Source organism: Pezoporus occidentalis, unplaced genomic scaffold (genome assembly GCF_034315485.1).
Source record: "Pezoporus occidentalis ecotype Australia unplaced genomic scaffold, CSIRO_AGI_Poc_V1 ctg179, whole genome shotgun sequence".
In the NCBI taxonomy this organism is placed as follows: Eukaryota; Metazoa; Chordata; class Aves; order Psittaciformes; family Psittacidae; genus Pezoporus; species Pezoporus occidentalis.
The window spans coordinates 1,450,497-1,469,187 of NW_026913629.1; the positions used below are offsets into that span (position 1 = coordinate 1,450,497).

General features: G+C 51.6%; 1 protein-coding gene across 2 annotated transcripts in view; it reads right to left on the reverse strand.

Moving 5' to 3' along the window:
• Positions 1–14,732, reverse strand: part of ATP2A3 (ATPase sarcoplasmic/endoplasmic reticulum Ca2+ transporting 3) — a 53,347-nt gene extending 38,615 nt beyond the window's left edge. For both annotated transcript variants that reach the window (XM_062614957.1, XM_062614955.1), the window contains exon 1: positions 14,531–14,732. In XM_062614957.1, coding sequence (XP_062470941.1) covers positions 14,531–14,648 — 118 coding nt within the window. In that variant the 5' untranslated portion in view covers positions 14,649–14,732. The remainder of the gene's footprint in view (positions 1–14,530) is intronic.
• Positions 14,733–18,691: the final 3,959 nt, after the last annotated feature.

Sequence of the window (18,691 nt, forward strand, 5' to 3'; positions counted from 1 at the left end):
GTGTGCTGGAGGCCAAAGCAAACACATCGCATGCAACGGGGTGGCGTTGGGGTCACTTGAAGGAAATGTTTGGGTTTCTCCAGCTGAACCAGGGTCAGAAATTCCCAGACCAGCACAGCCCTGTGGCAGCCGGTGCGTCTCCAGTGAGGAATTACATCCCACTCTGCTCCGGGGAAACTGAGGCATGAGGTGACACTCTCCTGCTCATACCCGGTGCGTGACCCACAACAGCAAATACCTGGCAGGGTGAACACCGAAACCCTGTTTTGCCCAGCATTTCAGGAGCTTCCCTAGGATAAATTCAGATTTCCCTTATGGGAGACACTTCTGCCACCAAGTGATGTGGGAAGGATAATGGCACGGTGCCTACTGCGGGGGATAATGATGAGCATCACACCTGGGCCCAGCTTTCTGCTCCAAATAACTTCCTTCGAGCCATATTTTTTATGTTGTAAACTAATTTTACTTCTTTCCCCCCTGCCTTTAGTTTCTTTTTCCATATGCAGGTAAAGGGAAATGGATAGGCAAAACAAGGGACACAGCCAGCTCCTGGACTCTGATGACAGGAAGGGAAAAGGGCCCAAGTAAGTAGCGAAAAGGGTAAGAAAAACCCAGAACATCCCCAGCTGAGAGAGCAGCCCCCTCCCATGACATAAAGCAGGAGCCCCGGCAGGGCTGCTCTGGGATCCTTCCATCATCCCACACGACACCAGGCAGAATAAACTGTTATTTTAACCGGCTGCCTTTCCCAGGGCCGGCTGCACTGGAAGGATCCCATCCCGGAGGGATATCTGCTCTGCTTCATCCCTGCTGACAGCCAGCACCGCTCCACATCACCGGCGCTCTGCGCAACAGCCAGATTGCACAACAGGAAAGGCTTTTCCAGGTTGTTTTAACATCACCTGCTGGGTGTAAATCCTGCCTGGGGATGGAGGCATGAAGCTGCTCATCACCCTGCCCCTGAGCTGCAGAACTGTGAAGAACCAGCGTTTGCAAACTAATCCCGGGTGTTTTAGTGTGATCTGGGATGACAAACACTCAAAGCCTAACGGTGCTAATGCTCCCTGATGGTCACAGAGGACAAACCACATCTAAGTGCCTCAGCTGTGTAGGACTCAGATTAATCCACACAGCTCTGCTTTTATGAACAGCTTCACACCTGAGCTTCCCAAACACTGCTACATCCCTGGAGCCTGTCCCGCACCTTGCATCTCACCCAAGCTCCAACCACGCAGGACTCTGCTCCACTCAGGAAGAGTGGGACCTTTGGGATGCAGCCAAAGGGACTTTAGAACGTGCTTCAACTTCTGCATGGCTGAGGTGGTCTTAACCCTCTGCCTCCCCTGACACCCTGGAGCCCACCCTTGCTGGAGGGAACGCTGGACCCACGGACACTATGTGCTGTTGCACCAAGATGGGGAGCTAAGCACAGCCTTGTGCCAGGTGGCCATGGACAAGCTCTGCTTTGCACCGCAACCCACGCCAGGAGGATCTGGCTCTTTCCTGCATCCTCCATCACCCCGAGGAGCTAGTTCCAAAGCCACGGGTGCTCTCCCACCTGTGTCTCTCCTTCCCGAGTGAAGGCAGTGGTGGCCCTGGCTGTGCTGTGAGTTGGGGAAGCATCTCCAGCCCCAGCACCTTATTTGCGTACTGCTCACAGCTGCTTTTTCCTGCACACGGGGTGAGCTCTGGTTACACACCGGCTGCTCAGAGCTGCTTCAGAAGGCAGCAGGAAGAGAAAAGGAACGAGATACAGCCCCCCTCCCATCGCAAACACCAGCAGTTTGCTGCTCTTCCAACTCCCCAGCACTTGTCCCTGAATGAACCCTGCCCTGTGCATTGCAAACCCCAGTGTCCCCTCCTGGCTGGGGGATCCACAGCCCCCCAGGATGAGCAAATCTGAGGCAGGAGGAAGTGCTGGGGATGGCAGCAGCCTGGGGTGGGCAACGGCTCACAGGAGGATGCTTGGCGGAGGTTTAAGGGATAGGAATGTCCTTGCTGTTTTCCAGGCAATGCTTTAGGGTGAAATGATCCAACTCGTTTTCTGGCTGGCACCCAGATGCTGCGAATGGCTGGCAATAAAATCAGCCCCAAACATTTCTGGTTTGGGTCTCAAAGCTTCCTGTGGCAGAAAAGGCTCCAGTCCGACTGCTTCTCCTACCCTCACCCTGCTCTTCCAAACCCACCAGTACTGAGCAGAACCTAGCACCACCAGTCCCTCCAGGATGGTGACAGGGCCCCAGGGGAGAATAGGCACATTCAAGCACCCGACCCACAGCTGTGGTCAGAAGGGAGAAGCTGGAAAGCTCATTTGCACCTTTTCTGGCCAGCAAAGCTTATCTCAGCAGGTCAGGGACTAGGAAACACAGTTATCCTGGATGTGCCCCCTCAGCAAATCCAACCCTGCGCTACCTCTTTCTGTCTGGAAAATCTGCACATCCCCATGCTGATGGATAAGCCACCACCACCACATCCTGCAGTCTCTAGGTAGAAAGAAACAGGGATAGAGGTGGGAATGTGGCATCAGACCGATGGTCCAAGAAGCTGCATGAAGTAAGTAAGGATAACCTTGCCCATCCTACCCAAACTTCCCTTCCCTTACTCTTGGAAACGGTTCATCTCCAAAACACTGGATAACACAAGCTTCCCCCTGCCATGGTGCAGGGGGTCCTAGCATGGAGCCATGAAGCATCTTCCTCTCATGCCACGGTGAAAAGCAAATCAGCTCCCTGCAATAACCCACCTCCTTTTCTTAAGGCTAGGAAAATAAGGGGAGATTTTGCCCCCCTAAATGAAGCCACCTCTCAGGCAGCTCCAGTGCCTACGTGGTGTTTGCAAGAATAAAGTATAGGGAAAACTTTGGGGAAATCCCTATGGAATTGTGGTCTCCCCCCCCTCACCCATCCCTGTCCTCATGGGCACCAAGCAGAACCCCAGGATCATTTTGGGAGTGGGAGGGAGCCAGGCCGAGGAAACCCATGGCTCCAGGCTGGGATGCATTACTTGAGCAAACTAAAAGCAGCGGTTTGTTCCCTCCTGCACCAACGCAGTGGAAAGAATTTCCAGCTCTGGCTCCTGGGTGGAAAAGCTAAAAATCTGCATTTAAATAGTAACAGGTTTTGGGAAAAGGAAAAAAAAAGTAAAACCACTACAGGAGCTTGAATAAAATAAAGCTTAAGCCGGGGTGGGTTTTTTTTAGGTTTAGGGTTATTTCAGGTTTTTGGTTTAGCTTCTCCTTATCGCTGCTTCCAGCAGACCCTTTCCATAACTCCAAGGAAAGGCACAGGATGACTCTGCTCTATTTGTGAACCTTCTGCCAGAATGCCACAACCCCAACCAAGACACACGCTGCAATTTCAGTGTATCTTCTTCTTTCACCCTACGAATAGCATTTTATTTCCTCCTTTATTGCTCTAAAACTATTTTCTTCAACTCATTTCCCATTGATGCCCCAATGGTAAGCAATGCCCAGGAGTGCTTTTTCACCCTTTTGGGCTCTGCAGCAGCCTGCTCCCCCATGCCAAGTGAGATGCCCAAATGCCACCCTGTGCTGGGTTGGAAGAGTTTTGGCTCACTGGGAATATTAGGGCTGAAAAGGCAGGTAAGAAAATGAGACTACGATGCGCTTCCAACATCGGAGACGCTTATACCTGGATGGAGGAGAGACGATGCTCAGCAATGCAGCAAAGGGCTGTTGGGGCTCAGTGTGGTGAATAGCAACCCCCAAAACTGCCTCCCTGAGGATCTGGTGAGTGTTAATACTGAGCCAAGCATCTTTGATAAGGTTGTAAGCCTGGTTTAGTGGCGGCCTTGGCAGTGCTGGGGAATGGTTGGACTTCACGAGCTTGAAGGTCTTTTCCAACCTGGTTGATTCTGTGATTCTATTCCACTAGCCAAGTGCTATGGAAAGTGAGGGAGGCTCCCGGTTGCTGCATCCAGCAGCCCAGATGCTGGCAGTATCCCTGCCTAGAGGACACTTCTTCCATCACCCCACAGGGACCAGCTGGTCCAGGGGCTCTCAGCATTAGAAGACCCAGTACCCACCACCCCAGGAGAAAACAAGCAGGGAAGAAAGGAGTTACCTTCCCCCTGCTGTAGCCCCAGTGTCTTAAACTGCATAAAACTTCCTCCCTTTCCCCCAGACAAGGGCTCACTGCAGCACCCCTGGCACAGCCCAGCAAACTTTTGGCTTTGTTACTCCTTTTGCTCAACATCTTGCAATTTGGCAGGTTTTGGACTGAACTGCAACTGGTGTGCACCCACCTCTTAAGACACCTGCAAGAGCCAGCCTATGGGGGGTTGCCAGATGAAAGCCCTCAAAAGCAAAGCCCCAAACCAGTAACATCAATGTAAAAAGAGAACTACAACATACTGCTTTTAAATCCAAACAACATTTTCACTCCTTCCCTGCCATTCTCACCCCTCCAGAAGCTGATGCTTTGATCAATATGTTTAACTGAGATGTTTTAATTGATCCTGCTGCCACCTGTAGCCAAGCTACAGCATACAACCTGCTGTGTATTCAGAGACCAGGAAAGCCCAAACTTTGCATGCTGAGTTGGAAGAAGAGCCTACCCCAAGTTCAGGGCTGCAGGGAGCCAACTCCATCCTAAAAACAGAGCTCTAGAGGCAGCGGGCTGCATTTTCTTTCCCTGAGTGTTTGTTTCGTGGAGGAAATGCCTCCACCACAGCAAGCCTTTGTGAAATTTAAGGTTTGAATGCGAGATCTCAACCCATCTCCCATCTGCTGGTAAAGAAAATCAGGCTGATAAAACACAGCCAGCGTATCCATAGGGCAGTGCACCCTCCAATGGGTGCCAGTGAGCTGCTTTTCCACTCAACGAGCTCAGACTGAGATTAATACTATTAATTCCTGTGCAGAACTCCATGCCCTGGCTGACCTGGCTCCCCCCACACACACACATTTGCTTTTCCTGGTATCTGTTCTCAGAGCACAGGCTATTTTCAGCAGTCCTCTTGGATGGGTTTTCATGGAAAATGAAGGCTACACTGCCCTGGGTTTAGATTAGATCAGAAGAAAAAAATTTCTGTAGGATAGAACAGATCTGTTCTTCTGGAGGAAAAAGGGGCGAGCTGGACAATTAATACTGTTCATGGATGAACTCCCTGGGGATCCCACATGTCTGCGCAGCTGAAGCAGCTCTTTTCCTGGAGCGAGATACATGGAGATCCCTGGAAACATGAGTCTCATCTAGGCTTTTTCCATTATCCCCTTCCAACTATGTATGATACCTCTGTGTGTGTCTAAGGATGGAATATTATCTATATATATATACACACACAATACCTATATACATTGCATTTAAGAATCAGATCTTTTATATACATGTGTGTATACGTAGATACCTACATACATTTATGTCAAAAAAGGGTGAAAAAGGGAAGAATCATTTGAATTAGGCTTTTATAAACCAAAAGGAGCCCCAGAAGAGGCCTGAGCCATGGTGCAGAGCAGCCCCAGGTCACTGCAGGACTATCCTCCAAAGAGGAACACATCAAAACACTACTGCTCCTCCAATGGGTCTCCATTTACCTGCTGGCAACAGAAGGGCCCTGACCTCTAAAGCACGCAGAAGCCCCAAAAACCTGCCAAACCCCAAAGGACACGGTGGCTGGAGGGGAACCCTCAGCAGTGCCCGGGGCGAGAAGACCATGGACACAGCTCCATCGCTTCCCGTCTCCGACCCCGCACGCCTCGGCCGCCCCGGTTTATTTTTGGTTTTCCACTCACTCCCCACATTTTGCTTATTTTAGCCCTTCTGTTGACTCGGAAGTTGCAGGATGGAAACAGAACAGCGCAAACGGGCAGGTAAGGGGAGGGTTATCCCGACCTCGGCTGCCCGGCGCCTGGGGACAGGCAAACTCCATCTGAGCTGACAGATGTGTTAGAGGGCAAATCCCTGGGGATTCGGCCGCGGAGTCACTGCTCAGCTAATTGAGTTCCGCTCGAGGATCTCTGTGCTTTCACTCCCCACGGCGAAGGAAGCAGAAGAGAGTCTCCCCCACCCACACACCCCTCCCAAAACCCAACTGATTTTTATCAGCAACAAACACAAGAAAAACTGTTTTCAAACGAGAAGAAAAAAGAACCCCAAACCAACAAACCCCCGTGTAATAAAGCAAATATTTCACATAAAAAGCAGCCCTTGCGTTCGCATGGGGGGTGACTCTGCAAGGACTCCATGGATAGCATCCAATAAAACGAGGAGGAGAACGGCATTTTGGCCCTCTATCCCCAGGAGGACACAGACCCAGCACAAGGGTCAGCTTTGCACCCAGCTCCTAGGAGCAGTATGACCATGGCTGGTAGCTTTGGGGACCACACGGCTGTGCTGGAGGTGGTTTCATCAGGATGGAGAGAGAAAACCCCTCGGCGCTGGGGCTGCCCTACTGCTCCCACAGCCACCCCACACAGCCCTGCCCTTGGGTCTGAATTAACTCGCAACCCTTCCCCGCCTCCCCCCACACTGGTTTAAAATACACATAGTGGCTAAATAGCAGGAAACACCCGAGGCAAAAATACCACGGACAGGAACCCAGGGGCACAGGGGACGTGCAAGAGCAAGAAGCGGATTTCCTCCCCAAAACATCGCACCTCTGATGGTGACGGTGACCCTGCCACCGGCTGGGCTGGGCAGTCACTGCCGTGTCCCTCGTCCTCGAGTGCCTTCACCCGTCAGCATGGGACTGACAGCTCTCAAGAGGGGAAACCCCCAGCTTTTTGCTGTCTGTGTTTTCCTTCCCCTCCATAAAGGGGTCTTTCATTCAAAGGTGGCTCGTGGTGACTTGGAAAGGTCAGTGTGGGTTAAAAAACCCATACAGTTGTATAAGTAATCTCAAAGGAGAGAGATACATCATCTCAAATGGGACACACATACATATATTGTATATAATCTCAAACGCGACACACATATATATTATACATAATCACAGAATGGCTTGGGTTGGAAGGGACCTTAAAGATCATCTAGCTCCAACCACAAATGTGACACATATATAATCTCAAATGGGACATATATATGTATTATATATACACATATATAAAAATAGAAATCTCAGATGGGTTCATGTGGAAGCACAGGTGACAAAGCCAGGACCTACATCAGCATATCCAGCAGGTTGCTGAAGATGTAAATTTTAGGAGGATTTTGATGACCAGAGCTGAGACACCTACATTTAAAGGTCCTATAGGTTTAGGCTTCAAAAAGATGTACAACATGTCAGATTACAGCCACCACGGGTGTCACAAAGAGATGCCACCACATGGCCTGAAGAAACCTGATGCCTTGGGACGTGCTGGACGAGGCTGCACATGGACACGGACCATGTCCTGGGAGGTAGATGGGATCACTACCAAACCACAGACCTAGCACCTCTGTGGGTGAGAAAAAGCTTCTACTGAGTGACAACAAGCAGCCAAACCTCAAAACCTGGGAGATTCCCACAGAAAACCAGCAAATACTAGATATAGGCATGAGGTTTACTGCTGGCAAGGATTAATTCAACACCTCTGCAAAAGAAGAAACACTTTGCACTCAAATCTGACCCTCCTTTCACGACATGACTGGGTCAACTGGTGCAAGTCACCCACCAAGCCATGGCTTGTAAGAGACCCATTAGCATTAACTGCGTTAATCCTAACAGGAATAATGAATCTCCTGTCCCAGCATTGCTCATCACCACCTCTGCAGTCATTGCTGGATGCCAATGGAGCAGGCAGCTGCCTGTGAGGGGTTAACCACCCACTGAGGAGCCTGAGCGCACACTCACGTCATGGAAATACTCAAGTAACCACAATTTTCTCTATTGCTTTTTTGGCTCTGGTTCTTCAACACTTCTACACTTCCAGCCCAGATCTCTGCTACCTGTTTCCCGAGAGGTAATTGGTACACAGAGAGCAGCTCGAGCGTTACCGTTATACCTCCAATAGTACCAACACTGAGAGATAAAAAAAGATTGTGATTCACAACACAAGGAAAACCAACAATAATCAGCTGCACAGCAATAAATGGAGGTGGGCTGAGGGATCGGTGCTTTCTGGGTATTAGCATTGCACCAGGTTGGACTAAGCCCCAGACTGCCCCGTCCTGCTGCTGCCTGCACACCCACAGCAGCTGCAGGCCCCTCTCCTCCATCCATTCCTTCCACTTTTCCCAGTGCTCCCAGTCTGCCCAGCATCAGCTGTTTCTCCTGCCTGAGGTGCACCAAGTGGCCAGGAGGAGCTGCCTTTGTTGCCTTCACCCCACCTGAGATGCAACGGGAGCTCATCCATGATTGCTATGTGAGAACCAGGGGAAGGGAAGGGAAAAGAAAGAAAAGATAAAACGAAAAGCAAGCAGAAAACTGAATCCGTCTCCTGATAATCATAACCTGCCTTAATATTTCCACCCTGTAACTGAGACCACAAGAACCAGCAATGCTCCTGGAAAACATCAGCCCAGCAGCTCAGCTTCCAGTCCCCATCCCACTCCCACACGCCTCTGGACCGCTTTGCAGCCGGTTACTGAACTAACCCACATCAAACCAGCCAGCTCAGGAGACAATGTCCTCATCTTCACACCATCACTGGTTGTGATTAGCAGAGTGAGGCAGCAGGCTGGGCAGGGAGCGCTGCCCTGTGTGCCAGAGCTGCCCAAATGGGCTTTTCCCAGGGAAGAAAAATAAACAGGAGGTTTAGAGCATCCTTGTGGAATGTCAGCAACTGATGTTACCTGCTGAGAGAGGTTTGCTATTCTGCTTTTAACGCCTTAATTCCCCATGCAATACAGCTTAGGTGTTGCTCATAACTTCTTTGTGCTCCTTTTAATAGCCCTGGAAACATTAACAGGGATGGGGCATCCACTGACACACCAATGAACTCGATGTACCGAGAGGATTTTGTGGCTGCTCTGGACACAAGTGGTGTCTCTCAGCAAGCAGCTGCTTCCCTGGGAGCAGGGCTGGACCAACTGGGCGAGATGCACAGGGTGCAACACCCTGTATCTGGTTCATGGCTTACAAAGAATAACCTTTGGAGGTCATCAACATCCCAACTGACTCTACAAAAGGTGCATGTAGAAGAAAAATCAAAGCTGGCTCCTCCAGAGATGTGAACAGATGAAAAAGCATCCAACCACCTCTTTTCAGGGCCATGACAACAAGAGCATCTCAGGGTTGTGTGGAACCCCACCAGCCCCACAACACTGCTGATGCCTTTTGATAATCAGCACTGGGGATGGTGTGGGTCAGCTGTGCTCACCCCAGCTTGAGTGCTGCACAGGGAAGCTCTCACCACCAGAAAACAACCACCACCTGCTTTACATTGCCTGAAGCTGCATGTGCTCAGCCCTGCTTCTCGCCACAGCTTTGGCCATCCAGCAGGGAGGTCCCACAAGGGACTGTGCCAAAGCATTCGCTGGGCTGTGGATGTGCCAGGACAGACCAGACCCACAGGACAGGGGTGATGCAGCAGCAGCCAGGAGCCTCCTGCTTTCACACCATCCCTTTTGCAGGAGGAGATCAAATGCAAAGTGAAAAGGCAGTGACTTGGCCGCTTCTCAAAAATTAAAATTCCCCTTGGTAGGAAGGAAGCAAAAGCAACCCCAGGCGTTGGGTGCTGCTTTCAAGGCAAGAGAAATGGGGTTTAGGGGAAGCTTTAAAAAGGAAAAAACCCAAACCCTCACTTGCAACATAAACACCAACAGTATTTCAGAGATCTGCCCTGGGGCAAGATGACCATGGAAACAGGACTCAACAGCTTCAAATCAGATCCCGTGGTTAGAAAAGGCAGAAAGACTAACGCCACTGCAAAGGCAAAGAGCAGATGTGCTTCTACACAGCAATGGCAAGGGCTGCATGAGATTGGCCAAAACCACTCTGCTGGAGTAGGGAGGGCCAAGTCAGCACCTGAAACACTGGGGAAGATTAGCCTGGGGGAAAAGGGGTATTTTGCTGCTCATGGTGGTTTTGGAGGACCCACTCCAGCCCCCTTATGGAAACGGCACATCCTAAGCAGTTTCTGGGCATCCACAGTGCATCCTCCTACACCAGTGTTTTGTAGCACCAGCTCCAGCACCCCCAGCTTTAAAACCAGCCACGAAATAAAAGCGTTAATGAAATAACACTTGTGCCAGAGGGGGGAAACCACAAGCCATGGGTGTGAAAACCTTTCCCACCAGGACAGCCCCAGCCTCTCATCACCGTGGAAATCTCCCCTCCCTGGTTCCTGCAGCATTTTAAGCACAGGGATCAGCCTTTCTGAACACTGCTGTTCATTCACAAGGTAGGGAGGGAAGCGGGTAACCTCACAGGACACCGCAGGGATGAACATCCCGACTTCCCTCTTGGCCAATTGGGAAAATTTGGTGTCGTCTCTCCCTAAATGTGACGCTCGCAAGGTTTTAATGCCTCAGCATTTCTCCTAAGGGAGAGGATTGGGAGGAGGAGAAGGGAAAAAAAACCCCATAGCATGTTTATGAATCAGCCTGCGAAGCGTGTGTTTCGGGGGTGGAAAAGGTGGGCGATGCGCAGAGGAAGAGTTAGATGAGTCACAAAATGCTGCTTTTCCTCTCCTCGCCGGCATCGCAAATATTGCAGCGTGGAAGAGAAATTGTATTTCTTTCTTTTTTTACTGTCAGGAGGGAGCTGGAGCGTAACCTTGGCTGGGTAGCAACCGCCGGCAGCGAGCCCCACTTAGAGTACACACAGGGGCACCTGCATGCGTGTGCTGATGGATGTGCATACACATGGACACGCACATGGACACACAGCCCCCGGTACAGGCTGGGAATAAACAATGCATCAGTGGGGTTTGCTGCTGCTGCTTCTAGCAAAACAGGGGCTTGGAGGTGTGCTCGCGTCAAAGAGCAAGAAGCAACTCGGGAATGAGCCTCAGTGGGTTTCCGGAGAGTGGCAACACATCAGAGGCTGGATGTGGGCTTGGGGATATCTCTTGCGCCCACCCACGTGGGCTTGGGCACACACACGTGCAAACACACACACGAGAGCTCTGGGATCCTGAAATAAAGCTTAGGGAGATGTGGAGAGGTGTGTTATAAAAGAAAAGCAATCTACCCATGGGGTCTGAGCTCACCCTGTTGAAGCCGGCTTGAGTAACTCTTAAAACAACCACCACGTAAATACTGCTACCACTGCACCTTGCAGACAGGCACAGGAGGGTTTGAAGAGCATCAGTACCACACTGGGGTCAGCGCCAGGAGCAGCAAGGGTGAGGATGGGCAAGACCTGGAGGAGAGCTGATCCTGCCCGGTGGCATTTCCAACCCCAGACAGCAGCAGGGCTTCTGCCTGGGAGTCCAAAGAGAGATGAAATGCAAGAAGAGATAAAGGCCCCTATGCTGCTAACAGCTGAGCACTTGACTCTACTGACATTCACAGTCCATTTAGGTTACTGACAAAGCAAACAAAATTATGCACATGCATTAATGCTAGCAATATCCTGCCTGACATGCACGCTCATTTACACATGGAAATCCATTGACAAGAGAAATCAGAGCTATATTTAAAACAGAAAAATCACTTCACCATCCATGGGGCAGCTCCTGTTTACATCTGTCATTCCTTAGCAAAACTGGAATCATTGCAGGGTAAATTGTGCCCCTGGTTTTACGTTTAGAAAGAATAATATCTGCCCCCGCCTTGCTCCCCCTGCTCATTTATTGCTTTTGTATTTTAGTGGGTTTGAAGCGGTGTAGTGTAAAAGCAACCTGTGGAGCTCAGTGCTGGCAGATGGGAGGAAGTACAGGGAAGCACCCGCCTGGCACACGTGGAGCATCCAAAGCATTTATTAGTTAAAACTGACTTTGGAGATTCAGAAGCCTTTTAAGAACTGCCATAGTGAGACCTAAATGTTCTGCTGCTTCTCCAGCTTCCTTGGCAAACAAAACAGCCATGATAGAGCTGAAACTGGAACACGAGCTCTTCTTAAAAGGAGAAATATCTTCTTCCAGTCCAGCAATCTACATCTCACTGCTTGGCTGCCAAGCCACGAATTGGAGATATTAAATAATCAGTATTGCTCTCCGTTTCCTCCTGCAAATGTAAATACGAGCACTGGAGCCGAAAAAGCAATCGTAGGCTCCAAAAGAACACTCACCCCCTAAAATATATATATTTTTAATATAAAACACACCAACAGCCGCTGCTTCTCACTTAATGCTGGAGCTCATTGCTCCAGCATTTAAAATGCATCAATAGAATAAAGCAGCAGCAGAGGGAAGCTCTGAAGTATGTCAGGAGGCAGATTTTAAGAAGGATGATGTATTTTAGATTGTGATTCATGACCACACTGGCAGCTTGATTTCAGGTGAAATGAATGAATGCAAGACGGGAGGCTGTGAAAATGAAAGTAGCTGGAGCCAAAGGGCTGTTCTGCCCTTCAAGCCACCCAAGCTTAGAATCTTCTTCCCCCTTCTGCACAAGCTCAACCGTGTCACCGAACAGCCCCACACTTCCGCTGCTGGAGTTTAATTAAGCCTAAATTAAAATGCAATTTAATACAGGTCATTTTTAAGCCCAGCTCACCACCCCACACTGCTCCCTGGAGCAGTTCTCCCACATGGGGCGTGCAAAGGTACCCCAGCACAGCCAAGGAGGTTGGCTCCTGCTGCTGCAACACAACCTACAAGTTCTCACCATGCTGGAAAAAAAGGCTATTTGCTTAACGTCAAGGTTCTAAACCAAGCAAATCACAAAGGGTCCCATTCTGTGTGATTTTAAGCTGTGCTAACGTGCCGAAATCTCATCCATGCCATGAGAAAAATGTAAATACAGCACAAAAATTGCAACAATTCAGAATTCTTAAAAGAAAATCTTCACATTTTCACTGCTTGTTACACTGCCCATGTTATTGCTCTCAATGTCCATGCACATCACTGTGAGCTGTACTGTGCAGGAGATGCAGACCTCTGCTTCGAAGGCAAAAGCCACAGGACATCCCAAAGTCAAAAGCTCTTGCGAATCAACAGCCTGCAAGAAACCCAACACTGAACTTTACGAGAAGCAAAACTGCAGAGAGCCAAGCACAGAGCTCGCCTTCATGGAGGAAGGAAGACAAATAAAAAGACAAACTTAACTGCTACTGTTAACCCTTTGCTTTCCACCTACATCAGACATTCGAGCCCCCTTCCTCAAGGAGAGCCCAGTGTCACTGAGCAGCCAATGTGCCTGACTCAGCGACGATGACTCACTTGGACAAACAGAAGGATGAAGCCACCATGAGCCCCGCAATGGTGATGCCCATAGGTGACATGGTGCAGCATGGCACAGAGCACACATCACATTCTCATGGGGCCAAGGGACGGCGCAGAAATGTTGGGAGCAACTATACCTTGAAATCAGGCCGCTCACCTGTTTGTTAAGGATGCATTTTGCATTCAGCCCCCAAAGCAGAAGGATCCCTCCCCTCCCTACTAACGAGACAGGTCCCCAGCTGCCTTCCTCCAAAACCAGGTCAGACAAGGGCAGATACGGTAGATGCTCCATTGCTTACACCTTGTGCAGAGTGCTCCATGGTAAGAGCTTCCAAATGCAGTCCTGGCCACACCAACCCAGGAAGCAAAGCATAAACTACCTGATATGGGGAGCATTGGTAGGAAGGGGGACCCCAAGCACAGCCCAGCACACAGGACTGATGCTCACAGGGCTTGTTTGGAGTCCACACAGCCCTCTCAATGAATAAATATGCAGAGAGCAATCCTGCCAGCATCTGCTCGGGGTTTCCTCAGCCTCATCCTTAAGGATCAAACAAAAAGCAGATGCAAAAAGCTCCAAGTCAGGAGACAGTTTACACACTTATCTCCTTGCACAACTTTGAGACAGGACCTGCTACCCCAAAGCACTGGAGCAAACTCACCCTAAAACTACGTCCTGCCACAGCCTGACCAACGGCAATCAGACTGGGTAGGTTCAGGCATCCCTGTAAGTCCCTCCCGTGCACACTGAGCACTTGCAAACCACGAGGTTAAAAGCCGCCCTCATCCAGCCTAGAAGATGTCCAGCTGCTCAAGGAGGGCTCCCCGGGTCAGAGGAGCAGGCAGCGAGGCCGCTGCACATCGCATCATCCTATCTCCCCCTGCCACCCCTTCCTCTTCCGCAGCAGCACCCAGGGCCCAGCTAGGGCTATGGCGAGCTGGGAGCGGGGTCCCTCCCATCGCAATACCCCTTGCCTCGATTTTGGGGCTTCCCTCTTTTACCCACAGGCAACGGGGGCACCTCTCCCTCTTCTACCTCGCCGCATCCCCGCGTCCCTCCGCCATTCCGCCAGGGGAATTACTACCCCGCTAATTTCCAGCGCCGGCGGCCGCCCATACGCCGGTAACTCGGTAATTGAATTAAGCCGGCAAACGTTCCCCTAATCAACAGGTATCCCACAGCACATCCCCACGGCTCCTCCGGGGCGCGGAGGGATTCTCTGGACCCCCGGCCCCAAGCTTCACCCCGGCTCTTCCCGACTCGTCCCAGCCGCCGCACTGTCCCGTTCGGGCTGCCCCATCCCGCCGTCCCGCACTAACCATTGCGGCCGTACTTCTCCCTGCTGCGCCGGACCTGCTCCGGGCTGAGCCCGCAGCTCTCGCTCACGCCGAAGCGGCGGAGGACGTCGAGCACCGGGAGGCTGTGCGCCGCCTCCATGCCCCGGCCCGGCCCGGCCCGGCCCGGCGGCTGCTCGGCGGGGGCACACGCGGCGCCGCTCACACGGAGCTGCCTCGGCACCTCTCCGCCCGCACCGGGCCCGCCTCCGCCCGCCGTCCCGCCCCGCCCCGCGCCCAGCGCCGCCTCCCGCGGCCAGCCCCGCACCGCACCGAGCTTGGGGGGCAGCGGGGATGCTCCGTGTCCGGCGCGCGCCCCTCGGCAGCACAGAGCGGCCCTGCACGGAAAGGGACCCGTCGGTGCCCACCGTGTTTTCATCACAGCCTGGGCTGGGTTGGGAGGGACCTCAAAGCTCAGCCAGTCCCAACCCCTGCCTCGGGCCGGGACACCTTCCACTAGAGCAGCTTGCTCCAAGCCCCTGTGTCCAACCTGGCCTTGAACACTGCCAGGGATGGGGCAGTCACAGCTTCTCTGGGCACCCTGTGCCAGTGCCTCAGCACCCTCACCCTCAGTTTTCTTAATTATTCCCAGCCCCCTCGGCAGTGATGCTGGCGGCCAGGACAATCCTCCTGCCCCAGGGGTGACATCCCCCGGCAGTGGCTGCTCCTTCGGGTGGTGGGAGACGTGGGAAGGGGTCGTTCAGCCCTGTGTGATGAGAGGGGGTGCCCTCCATCACCCCTCATCCAGCTGGAATTGGGCCATGCCCTGTTCCTGCTCCTCCCACCCTTCTGGCAGGCCCATATCCAGGGGCAGTGTCTGATGACAGTGAGAGCCCTGGAATTACGAATCACTGCCTGACACTTGTGAAAACCATTGTCGACACTGTCCCCACTGATGCACCATATCTGGAGGGAAGCAGCTCTGCTGAGCTGCCTTAAGCTTTTGAAACATTAAATGTAAAACGTCACCACAGGGAGATGCAGGAAGAAGCCAAGGCACATCATAAAACCCAAGCTTCAGTCTCACTGAGTGCATCTCAGACATCCCAGGGAATCAAGCGTCACAGCGCTTAGTGCTCCTCATCCCCATGGCAGAAGGCAGTGCATCCATATTCCAGCAAACGGGTTCATTCTGGAGGCACTTGTGGGTTTGCAAGGATTCAGCCCAGCAAGGTTGCCCTTGACACCTCTCACTGCCCCATTTAACCAGGGTCCCATCCCCTTTCTGCTCGGTCAAGTAGGGGCCAGAGCCTCAGTTACACAACACTCCTTTTGCTCGCAGCAGGCTACTTAAATGACTGTTTCTAGTGGGAAAATGACTGTTTATAGCAGCAAAATGAGTGATTACAGCAGCCCCCCCTCCTTCCCCCATACAGCAGAGACCAGGAGCACCGTGAGGAGTTGTCCTGATCTGGAAAAGAAGGGTTGTTCCCAAAATCCATGGTACAACCCAGCTAAGTAACCACCTTACCCCCTATCTGCAGGACTTATCCATGCAGTGCACCTAACCCAGCTCTTCACTTGAGCAGTTTTCCTGTGACCAGGGTAAAACCCACTCCCAGTGACTGTCCCCACGTGAACACCAACTTCTGACTTTTCAGGTACTTCCAGTTTTCCCACTGATGTCAACGGGCACTGCTCAACAGCTGAAGGTGGAGACACAAGATAGCTCAGGGTAACAAACCCAGCTTCTGCGGAAATGGACCCAAAGTCGAGCTCTGGTACATCAGCAAGCGTGAGGAAGTGGCAGCAGGCACCCTGGGGAGGAGCTCTAGCTTCTTTATTTCTATATAGATTCATTTATAGAATAGTAGAATCATAGAATCATAGAATAGAATAGAAACATAAAATAGGGTTGGAGAGGACCTTAAGATCATCCAGTTCCAGCCCCCGTGCCATGGGCAGGGACACCTCCCACTAAACCATGCCACCCAAGGCCCTTTCCAACCTGGCCTTGAACACCATCAGGGATGGAGCATTCACAACCTCCCTGGGCAACCCATTCCAGTGCCTCACCACCCTAACAGGAAAGAATTTCTTCCTTATATCCAGTCTAAACTTCCCCTGTTTAAGTTTTAACCCATTACCTCTTGTCCTATCACTACAGTCCCTAATGAAGAGTCCCTCCCCAGCATCCCTATAGGACCCCTTCAGATACTGGAAGGCTGCTCTGAGGTCTCCACGCAGCCTTCTCTTCTCCAGGCTGAACAGCCCCAACTTCCTCAGCCTATCTTCATACAGGAGGTGCTCCAGTCCCATGATCACCCTCATGTCCCTCCTCTGGACTTGTTCCAACAGTTCCATGTCCTTTTTATGTTGAGGACACCAGAACTGCACACACTGAGGTCTCACGAGAGACCTCCTGGTCACGCTCCTTTTGATGCAGCCCAGGATACGGTTGGTTTCTGGGCTGCGAGCACACACTGAAGCTGGCTCATGTTCATTTTCTCATTGACCAGCACCCCCAAGTCCTTCTCCTTGGGCTGCTCTGAATCTCTTCTCTGCCCAACCTGTAGCTGTGCTGGGATTGCTCCGACCCAGGTGTGGGACCTTGCACTTGGCATGGTTAAATTCCATGAGGTTGGCATCAGCCCACCTCACAAGCGTGTTGAGGTGCCTCTGGATGGCATTCCTTCCCTCCAGCGTATCAACCGAACCACACAGCTTGGTGTCATCGGCAAACTTGCTGAGGGCGCGCTCAATCCCACTGTCCGTGTCAGCGACAAAGATGTTGAACAAGACCGGTCCCAACACCGATCCCTGAGGGACACCACTCGTTTCTGGTCTCCAGCCAGACATTGAGCCATTGACCACAACTCTTTGTGTGCAGCCATCCAGCCAGTTCTTTATCCACCGAGTGGTCCATCCATCAAATTGATGTCTCTCCAATGTAGAGACAAGGATGTCGTGTGGGACAGTGTCGAAAGCTTTACACAAGTCCAGGTAGATGCCATCAACTGCTCTACCCCTGTCCATCAGTTCTGTAGCCCCATCATAGAAGGCCATCAAATTGGTCAGGCAGGATTTCCCCTTAGTGAAGCCCTGCTGGCTGTCACCGAGCACCTTGTTGATTTTCATGTGCCTCAGCATGCCTTCCAGGAGAATCTGCTCCAAGATTTTGCCTGGCACAGAGGTGAGACTGACTGCTCTGTAATTCCCCGGGTCATCCATTTTCCCCTTCTTGAAAATGGGGGTTATATTTCCCTTTTTCCAGTCATCGGGAACTTCACCTGACTGCCATGATTTCTCAAATATGATGGCCAGCGGCTTTGCAACTTCATTTGCCAGCTCCTTCAAGACCCGCGGGTGGATCTCATCAGGACCCATGGACGTGTGCACGTTCAGGTTTTTAAGATGGTCTCGAACCAGATCCTCCCCTACAGTGGGCGCAAGGTCTTCATTCTCACAGTCCCTGCATCTGCCTTCCAAGACTTGGGTGGTTTGGTCAGAGCCTTTGCCAGTGAAGACTGAAGCAAGGAAGTCATTCAGAACCTCAGCCTTCTCCAAATCCAGTGTAGCCAGTTCTCCCGAGAGCTTCCTGAGGAGGCCTACATTGTCCCTAGTCTGTTTTTTATTTGCTATGTACCTATAAAATCTCTTCCCATTATCCTTAACACCCCTAGCCAAGTTTAATTCTAACTGGACCTTAGCTTTCCTAACCTGGTCCCTAGCTTCCTGGACAACATCCCTGTACTCTTCCCATGCCACCTGTCCTTGCTTCCACCTTTTATAAACCTCTTTTTTCCTTTGAATTTTCCTCAGCAGGTCCTTATCCATCCAAGGAGGTCTCCTGGCCCTCCTGCTGCACTTCCTTCTGGTTGGGATGCAGCACTCCTGAGCTTGCAGCAGGTGGTCCTTGAATATCAACCAACAGTCTTGGGCCCCCCTGCCCTCTAGGGCTGTATCCCATGGAACCTTCCGAAGCAGGTTCCTGAAGAGGCCAAAGTCTGCTCTTTTGAAGTCCAGGGGAGTGAGCTTGCTGCACGCCCTTCTCACTGTCCTGAGGATCTCAAATTCAAGCATCTCATGATGGCTGCATCCAAAGCTGCCCTGGAGCGTCACATTTCCAACAAGCCCTTCCCTGTTGGTGAGCACGAGGTCAAGCATGGCACCTCTCCTTGTCGGCTCCTCTATTACTTGCAGAAG